The sequence below is a fragment of the Clytia hemisphaerica genome, unplaced genomic scaffold, assembly GCF_902728285.1.
Source record: "Clytia hemisphaerica strain Z4C2 unplaced genomic scaffold, Clytia hemisphaerica genome assembly, whole genome shotgun sequence".
NCBI lineage: Eukaryota > Metazoa > Cnidaria > Hydrozoa > Leptothecata > Clytiidae > Clytia > Clytia hemisphaerica.
Window position 1 is genome coordinate 30,313 of NW_027104631.1, and position 16,950 is coordinate 47,262.

Consider the following 16,950-nt stretch of genomic DNA (forward strand, 5'->3'; position numbering starts at 1 on the left):
TATTAAAACAAGCAAATCTTTCAATATTAAAATACTGTTTTGTGGACAAGCATACAGTTGTGCTGTGGCGTTTGATTTCTCTGGTTGATCTTGTTGATCGAATAGTAAACCCATGACACTTAATGGATGAAAACATTAATACAGATTCGATAACTGCAGAAGGATGAAGAGCGATGAATAGGTCAATCTCTAGGGGTGAAGGAGTGAATTTTCTAAATGATCCAAGACCAGTAATATCACGAGTTATAACAAATTTTGCCCCTTGGTACACATTATGACAACTTTTGATGAATTTTTCTTCTTTAGAGCCTCCTTGAATTGTTTCTTCACACAAAACTGGCAAAAGATTGGCAGCAGAAACAGCACTGGCCAACTGAAAGCAAATGTTCTGAGTACCATGAATAAGGCTCAGGATATAACCATTTTTGTCTTCGTAGTAAAACAAACTATATACATACAGTGGTCCAAGTTCTTTAACATTTTGTGGAAGGTGTAAAAGAGAGTGAATGTTCATGGTTTGATAACGTAGTGGGTAGATGTCGGAGAATTTGTAAACAAAAATATGTAGATATTTGTTAGCAAGTTTGATGTCTGAATCAGTCATTCCTGAATTGAGTAGCAAGCTGATAGAATGGGCAAATAAATAAAAGTGTTGAAATTGATTGTCCGGGAGCACACCAAGTAAGACAGGATAAAAATAATATAAAACAAATGATCGGAATTCTGAAGCTTTCCAGTACCCAAGATTTTTATGAATTGATCTCGGTGGTCTTGAAATTTGATTTGGTGGTTTCATGGCCAATAACCTTTCTTCAGCTTTGAACAATTTATGAAAAATAGAAAAAGGTTCCTTTTTATGTGTTGGATCAAACCAAAGTGTCATCATTAATCTAGTTACACCAAGGAGACAACCATGCATGTAGTCAATACAGGTACCTTTTATATATAAAATAAGGAAGAATCATTAATGATGATGGACCTTTGACACCAGAAACAGGGGTTTTTGATTCAGAGCTAAGCACTTCTTTTGCCTTTTCTAAAGTCCCAGATGATGTTCTAGATGGTCCAGTAGGATTTTCAGTCTGAAAAGGAAAACAACGAACTGTTCCACGTTTTTTACCAGTTTTATCTGTCTGTTCAGACTTCCCCTGTTGAAGACACTTGTGGCAACCAAAAAAGGAGTTAAACTGCTGAAAATTTAACACAGAAGCTTTTGCTGGTAAATCAAATGTTGCTCCAAGGACCATTACACGCATTAAAACAGATTCATTTATTTGGACTCCATTCAATGTCAAGTCATTCAAGCTTTCAAGTTGTGGGGGGAGGAAACTCACATGTTTGGGTGAGAATTTCCATAAAACAAACCACTAATCAAAATATTTCCCGCTTTTTTCTGTCAGAAAAAGGAAGTTCATTGATGGAATGTAGAACAGGCCATAACGAGGACTTGGAACTTTTGAATACAGGTATGCCATCTGTGTTAAGAATGAGAGAGATGTTATGAGGATTATCCAAAAAGCCGCCTGCAACAGATTGTTCTTTGTACCATCATAAATGTCTCTTGGGGATTTGGCAGTACGGTTACAAAGGTGGTGTAGTTTATCCAACATACCATTCCGATTAAAAATACTTTTGAGTTGTTGTTGAAGATCAAACTGCACAAAATACGCAACTTCCATAGACTCAGAAGTATGTTGGGGGCATTCAAGATTAGGACAGTGCATGCAACCTGTTTCCACTTTCAGCATACAGATTTTACAAAAATGATGAATAACAACTTTTGGTGATATGGATGAGAAAATCTTCTTGAAGTGATAGAGTGAGCGTGGAAAAATATTACCTGGTGGAAGAAGTAAGCTCAACATCTTAATAAGCATAGACAAACAAGAGCCAGAGAGTTTGAATTTCTGACAAAAAAACCATTATCATGACTAACGCAGACCCAAATTAGTTGTTGAACCATTGTATAAGGGCTCCTGGAAACTTTCATTCGGATTATCATCATTTCTTGTGGGGCTGTAGAAGAATGATCAAATTTCTATGAATGCCAGTCTGGATGAACTTGTTGGAATATAAACAAATAAAACATTTTACACAACATTCTTTAATGTCGTTATTGTCATTATCTGAAAAATCAAATGAAATTGGTGGTCAATGTCGGGTGTTCCTAGTTCAATGGATTTTGTCTTATGAAACCAAAGATTGATCATTTTTCCTGGACAGACGTAACATTTATTAAATGTTTTATTTGTTTATATTCCAACAAGTATTTGGATGGATCTGGGCAAAACTTCAAAGTGACAAATTACATAAGGTGAAAAAAAAAACTACTCTTGGGTACCTAATACCAGGGGTTTTGGAGTAAGCAGGGGGCTGGAAAAAATCCCCCCCCGCTATTAGGTACCGGGAGTAGGTTTATTATTTTTATTAATTTTTGTTTTTGGGGAGAATGCGACATTCTTTTGAATAACTATTACTCCAGCAGAATTTTTTAATTGATAATGTCATATAATTGATTACAAACACAATTTATCCTGTCTGTACTGGCTGGAGTAGTTTGTTATTCAATAAACCGTTGCATTCTCCCAAATGACTATTATGATGAGGCTGAGGCGTGTCCATACAAACAGACAATGTAATTCAGCTTGAAGCAGCAAAGAGTAATTAGCTTACCATTACAATAAAAGTCTTCAAAGATGTCATCATCCTCGTTGTCATCAGCAAAAAAAGATAAAGGATCTTGATACTTGTTGTCTAAAGATTCGGCCAATTCACCATCCTCTGAGGTACCGATAGAAGCAAAATCTAAAAAGTCGATTTATATACCGTATAACTTCATGTAATGCTGACACACCTTGTCTAATTCCTGGACTGGTCCCTGCATGGTTGGACCAGGTTTTTGAAGAGAGAAATCCAGGATTTTGTTTTCTTTTCATCAAAGTTTTGGGTGAACGTGTAATTCTCACTACTTAACGAAAATCACTGTTTGAGCTTGGACCTGACACATGTTTAGGCAAAAAATGTGTTTTGCTATTTTAGCCCGAACATCATGACCAAGAAATGTTCAGAAAAGGGTCGTTGACAGAGCTGGACAGAGTACACTTTTGCTAAACCCCAACGTCCCCCATTCACTGTGTACGTAAGTACTATAATAGTATGGATGCGCCCCTAAACTTTACATAGCCTTTTGAGTTCAGAAAGGTACACAAGCAAAGTATTAAAGACCAACTCTAATGTAATAAATAATAAAATATACCCTCTGAGTTCAGATAAAATGTAGCTACCCAAGTAAAAAAATTAAAATATTATAAAATAGTTCCTCCTATTCTCATCTTCTAGTCTTAAAAGTACCCAGGCAAAAGACCCAAAAGATTTTTATACTTTCCTATATACAGTCTTTGGCTTTTCCTGGACATATCCATGATAGATCTCAATCACAATCCGCACATTATTGTTACAGTTAAAAAATGAAATCGTTGAAAGTCAGAAAAACGAAAGTGAAACTTCCTAGTCTTGTGTAAAAGGGTCACGACACGAAAAACCTCTCTCTGATTCAGCCAGCCACTGTGCCGTATAAAATCACACGCTTATTTTATAAGAATAACTTCTTATTAGAATATCAGGGTCAGATTTCGAAGTTAGAACAAACAGGCATATTGTTTAGAACAATAGAAAAATGAGTATAATGTTCCCCCTAAGCCAAAGTACTCTATACTTATAAAAAAAGCTCGTGTACAACCTTAAATTATGAAAGGCTGAGAAGGAGAGACTAAAAAAAGCACAGAATGAAACTCTTTTCTTATAAATAAAATATATTGAACTGGATTGCATTACATACCGTGAAGAAGTCTTTCAATAGAAAATTCATCTGTTGGTTCAGGATCATCGTCACTATCAATTTCATTAGTTTGACTGTATCACTTCTCTACTTCAGACAATACCATCAGCTTCCTCAACCTTCTCATCTGCGACAGGGTGTTTTTAGTATTTTGCCCAACTAATTTACACTCACTAAATAAATCACCATCGTCGTCCGAGTCAGTCTCACAAAGTTCATCGCATCGTAAGATCTATGGGTTTCAAACTACATTAGATACAGGAATCGACTCGTAAAGTAAGTCACAGCATGAATCCATTTCCATCATTTCACTTTCTCCTCCATCAGACCAAGACGCCATCTTGAAAGGCCAAGTCAAAAATAAAATCGAACGGGATCTGGGACCTAACAAAACCCCGCCTTTATTTACGTATCCAAGGTTGCGACCAAATATGGCGGCCAACATTGGAACGGCTTCATCTCAAAAAAAATTCGAAAGTAAAAGCCCCGCCACTTTCTCGGTTTGGTTTTCCTGGTGGCATACGCGTTCTTTTAGATCCAATCAGGCAATTGTTTTTCAAAATGGAAAGAGTTCAGAGGAATCGAAAAGAAAACCCAAAATTCAAACAAAGTGATGAAATTGGTAAGAGTATTATTCAGTGATATACCCATCTAATTTTGTCTCGAAAAATCCTACTATCTCTTGTGATTAGTCTATTCTGAAGGAAGAAGAAGAAATGTGGAAAAAGGAAAAGTAATAGGATCGGGATAATCAATTTTAAGATTTTAATATCTTTTCAAATCCTTTTTTTTTAATTTTTAAAAGAAAAATACACACGCTTTTTTAAAATAAGAATATCAGGGTGAAAATTTCTTCCGGAAAGAGCCCAATTTGATAAGAATACAGTTACAGTCACTTGTATTTGGTCAACTTTGATGTAGAAATAAAAAAACGTGTATGCTAACATAAAAAACATATCAAAAGTTATATACAAAAAATACCAAAATGTAGTATCCAGACAAAAAATTCAGAAATTTTATAGCACACTGAAAATTGTAAATCCCATCTTGAATCTTTCCAGAATTAACCAATTTCATGTTGCAAAAGTCAGCACTTTTACCCCCTGCTGTGAAAGGTCAACTTATAAAAACCTCACTCGATAATTTTACTCTTTTCAGGTTCTGACGATGGGCCACTCGTAACCATCATTTTTACAGAGCCAGAGGCTGATGGCAACCACCTTACGTTGACTCTTCCGTACAACAAATTCAAGCCTTTGGACGAAAAGGGTCAAAGTATCCCAATGTCAGGGATAAAAGTTGGTCGACGTGGTTTTTTTTCTGGTATCCACATCACAAGAAAATACTACGAAGCTTGCGTGACAGCTGTTGTTGCCAAAAAACGAAAAGGTAAATTTTCAGTCCATAAATTTTGATTGATATTTGTGACTACCATTTAATACGGGGTTTGAATCCAGACGGTGCTAATGGACCAGATAAACTTCCATCTCTTCTTTGTATTTTCATCTTCAAAATCAAAGCCTCAGCACCTTCAAGAGATAAATTCGTCATTCGATTTTAATTAAAATGACATCTTAACTGCATAGGACTTAACTTTAAAGCCCAGGTGGTATTTACATTTGGTAAGATTTTCAATCTAGAGGGTCTATTGAGAAAGACTAGCTGAAGAATGAAAAATATTTCATCATCTTTCAGGGGCCCGGGAGTGCCAGGCGGACAAAAAAAGATTGTCCTTAGATGGAATTGATAAAGGTATTGATTCTATCATCTTAGAAAACTTTTTAATTGTTTGTAGCTCTTTGGCACGAGCTAACCTTTCAATTAAAATCTCAATCTTTGATTCCTAAGGAGCAATGCACAAATACCATGTAATTCTATAAACATATTTTCAACTATCTTTTTCTTTTTCAACTCAAGAAAACGTACCTACACAACCGAAGACTAAAAAAGCAAAGAAGAAGAGAGCCTCTACAGAAGAAGGTAATGCCTAGAATGACACAGAAAAACACATCTTGCTTAAAATTGGAATTAAGTTTTGCTTGTTTTGTACGAGTTTTAAAAAGTCATATTTCTTTAATTTCTAATTAGAACTTTTCAGCTTTTAAATTAGTAAAAGCGCTTTCAAATCGAAACAGCCAAGTAACAAGAATATCACTTTCAATTCCTAGTAATGAAGACTGACACGAAATGGAAGTCAAAAAGACTAAAAGCAAGATCCGAAATAGGTATACCACAAAAGTTTACTTAGTAATATATTGAAATATCAAATTAACAAACCTGTGCATGCAGTCCTAAATCTTATAGAGTCTCTGATCCAAAATAATTTCAAACCCCAATTGAAAAATTCAAAGTCTCTCTACCCTATTTATGCCATTTTTTAGTGAAAGCAGACAAGGCAGCAAAAAAGGCAATCAAAAAGACAGATGAAATACTCGTCTATTATCATCAACAAAAGTGGCGGTAAGCAGAATGTGTTAAAACAGTGAAGTTTCAAAATCTTGGGTTTAATCTATGTCTGGGTTAGGCTTACTACTTGAGCAGTTTAGTTCTTGGTCATGGCTAGAGCTTAAAAATCAATCTTAAAGCTAAAGAAATTTAAGATCACTTTCAGAAATTTTGAACAATACTTTACTTTCTATCTTAATCTTAGACAAATCTTTTGAGCTTAACGAGAACATCCTTGACAACTGGGTCCAAAACTTTGACGGTAAGACATTTCTCTTTGAGTTAGAGGCATAAACCAGTAATTATTTATCAGCAACCATGTTGCTGTTGCCCTACCAATTAAATTAAAAATTTCAATGCAAAACTTCCAGGATATATAATATTGTGGTTTTGGTGATTTTTTTTCAAAATATTATTCATAAAAAATGGGCATAAGATAAAAGAAGTTGCAGTTGCAATTTTGACATATTGTTTTACCTTTAAACTGTTTTTTAGAATTAATGGGATCTAAAGGCAATGAGCTAAAAAGCACTGACACGGCAAAAGATACACCTGTAGGTAAGGCACCACCAGGAAACTTAGAATGATTAAATGATGGCGAAACCTTCTTTAAACATAAGCAGTTTTTTTAGAAAGATCTTCCTTGACTTGGATTCAACCTGACAGAACAGCAAAAATTATGAACTAAGTTTTCTCTACATTTAATTTTAAATAAACAACAGTTACTCAGAATTTTTAATTTTTCAAGATTTTGAGATGGTTACACAGATGGACAAGGTTCACGAGGTATCAAAAATTGAAAAAACGAAGCCACATTAACAAGCAAACCATGTGAGTATAATTTAAGTAAAAAGAAATTGAACTCAACTGTATTGATATAATGTTCAATTGGTTTTTGTCATTCCCAACAAATACTGAAAGTTATTGACCAAAACTTGTGGAATCAGAATCAAATTTCAAGATTTGAGATATAGGCTATTTCTACCCTCACCTGTTAGCCCTGTTAGCTAATGCATATACCTTGTATCTGATTTTAGGGCAATCATTGATTCACGACGAATCTAGCAACAACATGGTGGAGGCAATGGGCACCTCGTATTTAGAAAAAGAGGGTTTAAAATCTTTCACCACATTGATGAAAAAGCCCAGTAAGTAAATTGCAATATACAAACAAAAAATGTTTTAAAAATTGAGCAAGAGATATAAAATTTAGAGTTTAGCTAGAAACCAGAATGTTGCGTATAACAGGGCCCCAACCAAATCATATCGCTATTACTTTTAGGTCAAAAAATAAAACAAGAATACGCCGACAAGAACAGAATTCAGCAAAATCTGATGGACTTGCCTACAAAGGACAATTTGAAAACCCTAACAACATTGGATAAGTCAAGTGAGTCTGCTTTTCACATACATTGCTGATTAAAAGTTACAAATTTAGAGATTAGTTTTCAAGAACCTGTAAAAAGTAATGGTGATCTCTAACCTAGTCCAAAACTCCATTCAATTAGTTAAACTTAATAGCTATGTTTTTTAATGATAGTGCTAGTTATTAAAATGGTGCCTAGTCAATTTATACTTTGATTAAATTGAATTTTCAACGTTTTTCTTTCACAAAGTCCAGTATTCGACCAGCAAAAACGTTAGCTATATTTTAATTTGAATTAATTCCTAACCTACCCGTATGATTTCAGAAGCATAATTTTTTTTTGAAGGGTTTTGTTCGCTTCATGCAAATAAGTACGAGAAAGCAATACAATTGTTGCATATTGCCAACAGAAAATCGACATTTTTCGTTCTTCTCTAAAGCCAAAGCTGCATTTTAAAATTAGGTAGTCCCTGAACATAAAAGCAAAAAAAACCATAGTTATAAAAATTGTCCTACCTGTTCAATTCAGCTTCAACCAAGCAGCAAAGATGTCTCTGGGTGCTGGAATAAAGAAGGTGAGATATATTTCTAATTGAGGCTGCGTGAGACTTTTGAGTTAATTTAGTATCATAATAAATAAGTGTTTAATGTTAGCTATATTTTAATTTGAATTAATTCCTAACCTACCCGTATGATTTCAGAAGCTTAAAATTTTTTTGAATGGTTTTGTTCGCTTCATGCAAATTAGTACGAGAAAGCAATACAATTGTTGCATATTGCCAACAGAAAATATCTGACATTTTTTCTTTCTTCTCTAAAGCCAAATCTGCATTTTAAAAATTAGGTCCCTGAACATAAAAGCAAAAAAAACCATAGTTATAAAAATTGTCCTACCTGTTTCAATTCAGGCTTTCAACCAAGCAGCAAGATGTCTCTGGGTGCTGGAAATAAAGAAGGTGAGATATATTTCTAATTGAGGCTGCGTGAGACTTTCGAGTTAATTTAGTATCATAATAAATAAGTGCTTAGTCGATTAAGTTGTTGTCTTTCTTTATTTATTTCATTACAATGTTAGAATCAGTGAGTAACACAGAAACCTCTCTTAGGCGGCTCTTGTACAAATTGCAGAAAGATGCAAAGACAGCTTCAATTAGCAAACGAAAAGCTTAAAGAATACGGTGAGATTATAAATTTTCCAATTCTGCTCTAAAACAAAATTGTTTGGAAACCAAAAACTGAGCCTGTGTATGCTCATAACATAACATTTATATAGAAAAAACATGTAGCTTGTGAATAAATAGGACATGGGGAAATATGTGACCATGTTACTCTTTAAAGACCCTAGATACCTCCACACAACACCCAGCCTTGTTGTTCACCATAACCTCTTTTCTCTTAGAGTCAACTTTCAGTAATTTGGGCAGGCTAGTTCCTGATTTAGTGACAGTCACGCAACAAATCAGCCATTCCTTCCCAAATGGCAAAAAAACCACAGTAAGTTGAATTTGCCACTATATACTCACATCTTATTAATAACTCAATTAAAATGCACTTGTAAATAATAATTAAAAAAAACACCGTTATCAAATTAGGAAATTCAGCTCATACCCTGTCAAGAAAAAAGCTTTAATGAAAGCAAGTTTTATAAGGACTTGTAAGAATAAGAATATCCTTTTCTCATAGATTATTCCTGAGAGTATGACCCTTGACCAGCATGAGGAAGTGCTTCCTGGAACAGACCAAGTGAGTAGTGTATCTATTAAAGTTGGTTAAGTGATAAATTTAGGAGAGAAATTTTCATAAAGTGAGAATATCTAAAATAAACTTTCTTTACGAAAACAACGAGGCTGAAAAATTCTTAAAGTAAGTGGAGCCTGTAATGGCTGAGTTTGAAGTAAACTTAGGATTAAATTGGTGGAAAATTAGAGTTTTAACCCAACATACATCTGTTTTTAAAGGGTTAAAAACAGCAACAGCAGCAAGAAAAAATTACTTGAATGTGTATATAAGAAACTGAAAACTTTGTTACTTTCTATATAGATGAACTCAACTCCTGTAATGACGGACAGAAGTATGAACTTTGAGAGTAGTCCAATAACAACCGACAGAAAACAAAAAAAAACATTAGACGTCAGCACCGGTTATCTTAGCAATTCAGATATGCAGGTAGGTACCAGTAAAAGTTTATTTCTCACGAAAATATTAGATCCTCCTTAAGTACCTTGATTTGATTAAAAAATTTTAAAACCTTTGGATTTGCGAAATTCGCAAAATATAATACTTGCGAAAAATTTAAGATCATGATATTTGCCTGAACCCCTACGAAAATGAAAGAAATTTGGTCAAAAAGGGGCTGATTTGTTAAATTTTAATTTTTATATCTCTCGCGAAAATAAGTTCCCGCAAAAATTAATCCCCTTAAGGTATCTTAAACACTTACCGGAACCATGCACTCAGTCTAACTACAGTTTTATTTTCATAATTTTACAAACCTTTAGCAAGAAATGATACTCCCAATGACTAACCATGTTAAGTTGACGGTGGCAGAAATAAAGGTGTTGAAAAGGAAGAGCGACAAATACCAAAAATGGACACCGGTTTTCAATACCATCGTCAAGAAATACTTTGACGAGAAAACTTTGAGGAAGTAAGAAAACAATTTCTTCTTTATAAAAAATAGACTCTTCCAGTTTAACTCTGTTACAAGTCAAACAAGGAAACATTTATTCTTGTTTTTTGTCACATTGGGCCATTCCAGAAAATTTTTGTTACCTGGCGTCAGACGATATGCATTTTTTAATATTTTCTAGCTTCGGAATTAGTAAAACAAAGAAAGCGCTAAATGTTCCACTTAAAACTTTAAGGTCGTCAGCACAAGGCAAGGAAAACAAAAAGACTAGAAAGTCAAAGCCAGCATTGAATGAAAAAATTGTTGCTGATCTTTTAGGTAAGTAGAATAAGACTTCTTTATCTTTCATCATATTACCATACTTATTTTGGCAAAATTGGAGAGCGAACTCAAAATTTGCCAAATTTAGTTCCCACTGAAATTATTTTTTAGGTCATTTGCCAAATTAAGTTCTTGCCAAAATCAAAAAATTCCTGGTTTGCCAAAATAAGTTCTCGCCAAAAGAGAAAAGTTAGAATCGGTCGTTTGTCAAAATTAGTTCTCACCAAAAAAAGTTCCCTTAAGGTTAACTTTCTTGATACATTCAGGGAAAAAATTGAATTTGGCGAAATTTGATTTCTGTCGGTATATAGTGGAAAAATTAAAAATATTCAGTCAAGAACTTATATTTGCGGAGACATCATTCAAAAAGTACCAGAAAGTTCTTAACTCTGAGAGAGGATGCTTGGTAACGCATACAGGCATGCATGGGGGAAAAGGGATAATCTACGTACACTTTATAAAGCTGTTTTTCTAATTAATTTATCCACCTTTTTTAATATGAAAGTTTTTGAAGTGTACACTTTATGAGCTTTGAGAAACATACAGCAAAGAACGATTTTTCCTTGCTCTCGCAAACAGTACAAATAGAAATGAAGAAGTTTATAACTAACCTGATTTGGTTTTGATTTGTTAGAATTGGGCAAGAACAAGTATGGATTGGAAGAATCTAAGGTGACTGAACAGTTGAATGCCAAGTGTGGTGGTGCTCGTCGAAGATATAGTAAGTTATTGCTAAAGATCACCAGGATAATTACAGATATTTCAGCATAGTGTAGATTCCCTGTTTCGAAGCCTTCGTGAAAAGTGATCAAAAGAAATATTTCGTAGTCTCGTGGCCGATTTGTTTACCGATTTTCACTCTATCATATATGTGAAATAAATAAAGCGGGTACATGGAAGTTCATTTGTCTGTTGTATAAATTCACGCGGGCCGAGCGACCATCTCTTTCACCGATTGTTTTATAAATAAGAACGATTATCGTTGCCGTAAAAATCGTAACACGAGGGCGTGCGAAATGGGCGGCAAAAAGATGGAAGATGGATGAACGGGCGGTAAAGATGTGGTTTTTCACGGCGGTAACTGTTTGAGTTTATATTACTTCTTTTTTATCAGGGTTAAAACGCGAGAAAATGAGAGCCAATGGCGAAGTCCCTCCCCCATCATCGGATGAGAGCGACCATGAAGATGACGAATGAGTGTTTTTACTTACATTTTTCAACTCTTGTGATAATTCATACTTTTTTATTACTTCACACTTTCATAGGCATTCTTAGAAATTAGAAAAAGACTTTATGTTCCTATTGGTATTATCCAATTAAATAAAATTATTGATAGTCTCCGTTATTGAGTTTTCTGGCTATTTGTGTAAATTTTCTTCATCATAAACTAAGACATAGGGTAGGAAGCCATGGCCAGCCACTTGAATAAATTACAATAATAAATGAAATTTGGCCAAGATTGTAAGGGTGCAGATCATTGAATATCTGAAATATTTGGCAAAAGTGAAAACAACTGAACAAGTGTGCGAAATAAGTGTGCGAGATAAGTGTGCAAGTTAAGTGTGCCAGCCTCAAGTTTAATGTGTCAGGTAGTGTGCAACCTCAGGTTTAATGTGCCAAGTAGTGTGCAAAGTAGTGTGCGGGAAAGTGTGCTACACACTAACTCGCACACTTTTCTGCACATTTGATTTAATGTGCAGCACAGTGCCCAAATGTGCAATTTTAATGTGCAACACAATGTGCAGTAGTGTGCAAGTTAAATGTGCAAGACTGTGCAAGGAAGTGTGCAAAGTAGTGTGCAACATAGTGAGCAAAGTAGTGTGCATTCAAACGATTGCACATTTGTAGTTTTAACTGTGCTGCACACTGTGCAACACATTCAAAAATTTTCTTAAGGGTACTTTCATTGGTTGAGCCAGGTGGCAGAATGGCCACAGAATCCTTCATTAAACGTATTTTTGAAATCGATTTTATTATATCTCTTTTGTCAGCATCTACAAGAAATATTTGATGATTAAAATCACTTGTAAATTGGGGATATCAAATTAGCTTCATGGCCAACTGTAGAGCATTTCAATCAAGCATCTTACAATTTCTTATCAATATTCTATTCTTCTGAAATCTAATAGTCCAGGAAAAAGTGGCAAAAAAAAACCACCTTGAACGGGACTTTGTGAGCTATGGTTTTTAGCTTCCTATGTACCTATAGATTATGACTTGGGATGGGTTTCAGATTACCGATGACGTTATCGTTAGACCTATATCCTGTTAAAGCCAATGAGGTAAACAGGTTCCAACTCCTCCAAAACTGAGAAGTTTTCAGCTATCATTTGAGAAAGCATGAAATTTTGAAAAATCTGAATTTTCAAAGAGTGCAAAGCTCGGGACAAAAAAGGTTAACTTTAAGCCTGAAGATTCGAAAAATTAAGAACATCCCAGCCTGAGTCAAAATTTACTGGTTCTTATAAACAATAAATTTTCATATAATACCTGACATTTCCCAATAATTAGCTTTTACATGTTCTTTGTAGACAGGGTTAACAATCAGTCTGCTGCTGTAATTGATGAAAGGCTTCAGCATTTCCTTTCTCTGACATCGGACAAATTCCTTCAACGATATCACAAATCTTGCAAGGTCTTCGGTTGCATATCCTTGCCACTCTTTGATCGCATTATTTATACTTTCGGTTTCGTTTGTCGTGAAGCAGTTGTACGAGTAAACATTTGCATTTATAGCGTTGATTTGCCTGCAACAGTCGAAGATGTCTTCCAATTTATTCTTCTTGAAGTAGCTGAAGAATTCTAATTTCGAGGGCAGGTTCTTCCGAGTCCTCTCTTCAGCTTCTGCGGCGTTCCATTTTGTCTTTAGTTTGGCAACATTTTCATCAAATTCCAACCTTGACATGGCATGATACAAGCCCTCATGCAACCGATCACCAAAAACGTCGTTGCAAATCATTTTGCCGAATCTTTCTGACAAATGCAGAGTTTTGACGTACTCTTCAATGTTACTTTTGATATGCTTTGAGCACAAAAAGCTGATGGCAAATGGGAATAGTAATGAGTGTGCCTGCATAATAGCGCTCTCCCCGTCTTGCCCAAATGCTCGAAGTGTCTCTCTAAGCTCTGGTCTCTTGTTTGTGATTGCTTGAAATAATTCCATGTACTGCTCTCGAGATTTCTTCTTGCAAACCATCACTGGTCCAAGTGATGTAACTGGGCGCCCAGTTTGCTTGGAAAGGACTGTTAGGTTGCGGTAGGTAGTGATGACCACCCAAAAATCGCCTAATTTGAAAGTCATATCGCATCCAAAGATGGATGCTTGTTTGTCCTCTGGAGGTGCACAAAACTTTTGCACATCATTGAGTTGATCCTCAAAAAATAGAATGATTGTTGGCGAGTTCTTTTCCATGGAAATCTGAAATGAAAGATACACAGACTCCATANTTTGCATGCGTTTAAAATGTGGTTTACTGTAATACTTTTGTCATGAATTTCTTTTTTTTGCATTCTTTTGGAAAAATGAAATTGTTTCCCTGGTTTGAAAGTTTTTTTCTTTTTTCATTAGGTGAGACCAATAATTAATTGTTCTACGACCCTATATTTTCAAAATAGAAAAGTAATAATATTGAATTTGCAACTGAAAAAGTTGAAAATTAATGTATTTGTAAATTCATCCCAAAACTTGAATGAATTCAAAATATCACAATGGAAATGACACAAATATCACTCATCAATAAAGAGGAAAAAGTCTGGTGCTTTATAATGTCACAATTTTTTTAGATCTTGACATTCTGATCCTAGATTTTCAGAGATTTAATTTTATTGTATACTGACTTGCTGACCAGGAATGACCCATATTCTTCAGAAGGCCTTCCTGTATTTGTTCTGCCTTATTTAAATTTTTTTTTTGGAAATAGACCTTTGGCTATTTACGATTTCATATTAAATAATTAGAAACTCTAACATTAAAACATTAACTGACTAATATATAATTAGTTAAAGTGGATTTTAAATATTATTATAAGTCTGCTTGAGTTTTTTATTCATTCAGACATGACATTGCGAATAGCAAAAGGTCTGTACAGGTCTGTACTAAACTTTTCTTCCTTTTTTCAGCATTTTTACACATGATATATGCAAAAAAATCATCTCTCAGAAATTTTGACATTTCCCTTGGTTTATTGTAAAACTTTCTCCATTTTTTAAAGTAAAGGTGTAAGGTTAAGCATGACGCTACAGATCAAATCTGTGTTTTGACTGGACTCACCAACCTTTATGATTATAATTACCTTAAAGGAAGAAATTTTGGCGGGAATTTAATTTGGCGGATGGCCAAAAAAGTTTTTTAGAGGGAATTTAATTTGGCGGATGGACGAAAAAACTAAATTTGGCAAGAATTTAATTTGGCGTTTGCTGAAAAATTTATCCTTAAAATGTCGTAAAAACAGCAAAAAAAATGCAAAACCACCTTAAAAGATCATATTTTCAAAAAGTTTAATTTGACGGGAATTTAATTTGGCGGATGGCGGAAAAGAGAAATTTTGGCGGGAACTTAATTTTGCGGATTCTGGCCAAATCCGCCAAATTTTCTTTCCGCCAAAATTTCTTCCTTTAAGGTATAAGGGTACAGTCTGTTTATTGCGACAACTCTTTTTAAATTCAAAATCCCCTGAGAGTGTTAAGTGTTTTTGCGGAACGACCGTTTTGAGGGCGCGAAGCGCCCGAATAGGGAGTGTAGCATCCTTTCTCTAGATCTGCGCGTGGCGTAAAAAATCTGTATATGTACGAAAATTTCTGAAAATGAGCCGGTGGGATGGCGAAATATCGACTTTGCTTCCTGTTGGATGGGGTTAAAATTAGTTTAGCACTATTTGAAGTATTTGTTTCATAAATTACTTATTTTAATAGAATATAATCTATGTTTTGAGTATTATAATGTAAGATCTTTTATGAAAATTGCAACTTTTGTACAAATAATAGTAATAGTACCAAAACTTTATCTCCTTTGCTTTTTTCCCGCTTCTTCCAGATGTCTGGGCCCAGTCTTTTTTTCTGCGTTTCATTTTCAAAACAACAAAGATGGGCCATCTTTGCGGGAAAACCAACGAATCTCTTCGGTTTTTGAGGTGCATGCATTAACTTTTGGACTGATTATAGACAGGAGACCCGTCGTGTGTTTTTTATATAATTTGATGTACACAAGACGGGTCTGAGCTGTGAGTCCAATATTGGACTCACATTTTTTACAGTGGGAAATTCGAATTTAGCGCTGTCCTCACTTACTAAAATAAAAACCAAATTTCGAAAGTTGCGCTTTCTCTAAGAAAGTGTGACCAGTAAAAGAATAACAAAATTTGATTGGCTATGTTTTCAACCGTTATTAGGATCTGAGAAATTCAAACTCTCAACCCATACCATGCTATACATTTCGCCATCAGTTTATCAAAGAAGAAATCATAGCATGGATTCCCAGGCTAGACTGATTATGGACCATTGAAAGGTAAATCTTCATTTTTTTTTACCTTTATAGTTTCAACTACCTTTGGAATGTTACATTAGTACTTTTTCTTTGTGTTGACTTTTTTGTATTAAATTGGATTTCATCTAACAAAACAAAATGTTTTTTCTATCTTGGCCATCATGTGTTTCATGGATATCATATGGCCATGTTTTCTTTCCACAGGCTTATTTTTATTCATATGGGTCGTGTGTTTATTTCATTTTACTGTAACTATAATTATTTTCATCTCTTCTGTCTTCAGGGTTCAGGTGAAGGAGCTTGATTGATGTGATGGGTGACTTTTAACTACCGATGCGATCGGCCGACTGGCTGAATCAGCAGTGTTTCAGAGTTTTGGTGGGTGAACGTGCACAACAAAGAAGCAGCATAAAACCAAAATATACATAGTATTATGACTGTATGAACAGATTGTGATTGATGGAGAATAATAAAATGGTCCTGCTGAATATATATAAATTGTGCCAGTTCCATGTTATTCCGTGCAATGTTTGCAATGTTTACGAGACAAAAGAGAAGACTGTACTGGAAAGCAGAATCAAAATGATAATTACTAGTTGCTATTTTCGTCATTGAAGATTTCTTCAATATTTATTCGATAATGGAATCATTTTGATGCTAGCTCGAATATATTTTCAAACAAGATATCTTTCACCAAAAAGTGTTTTTTACTGGCGAATCAACTTATATTTTCATAAACTCTTTGACGTGAGATTGTAGATAACGCTTGTTATTATTACCGCCTAATAAATAGTAATGGCATTACTTTAATATACTTATATGAATTATAGAAGTTTTTGAATTTTATTCTGCAAGGCAAGGTTCTTGAA

General features: G+C 34.5%; 1 protein-coding gene across 1 annotated transcript; it reads left to right on the top strand.

The window, feature by feature from the left end:
- The first annotated feature begins 8,778 nt into the window (after positions 1 to 8,778).
- LOC136824731 (uncharacterized) lies at positions 8,779 to 11,893 on the top strand. Its single transcript, XM_067080704.1, has 8 exons — positions 8,779 to 8,827; positions 9,049 to 9,143; positions 9,333 to 9,392; positions 9,690 to 9,815; positions 10,148 to 10,296; positions 10,514 to 10,596; positions 11,234 to 11,320; positions 11,714 to 11,893. The coding sequence occupies exons 1-8, from the start codon at positions 8,782 to 8,784 to the stop codon at positions 11,794 to 11,796; spliced, it is 729 nt and encodes a 242-aa protein (XP_066936805.1). The 5' UTR covers positions 8,779 to 8,781; the 3' UTR covers positions 11,797 to 11,893.
- Positions 11,894 to 16,950: the final 5,057 nt, after the last annotated feature.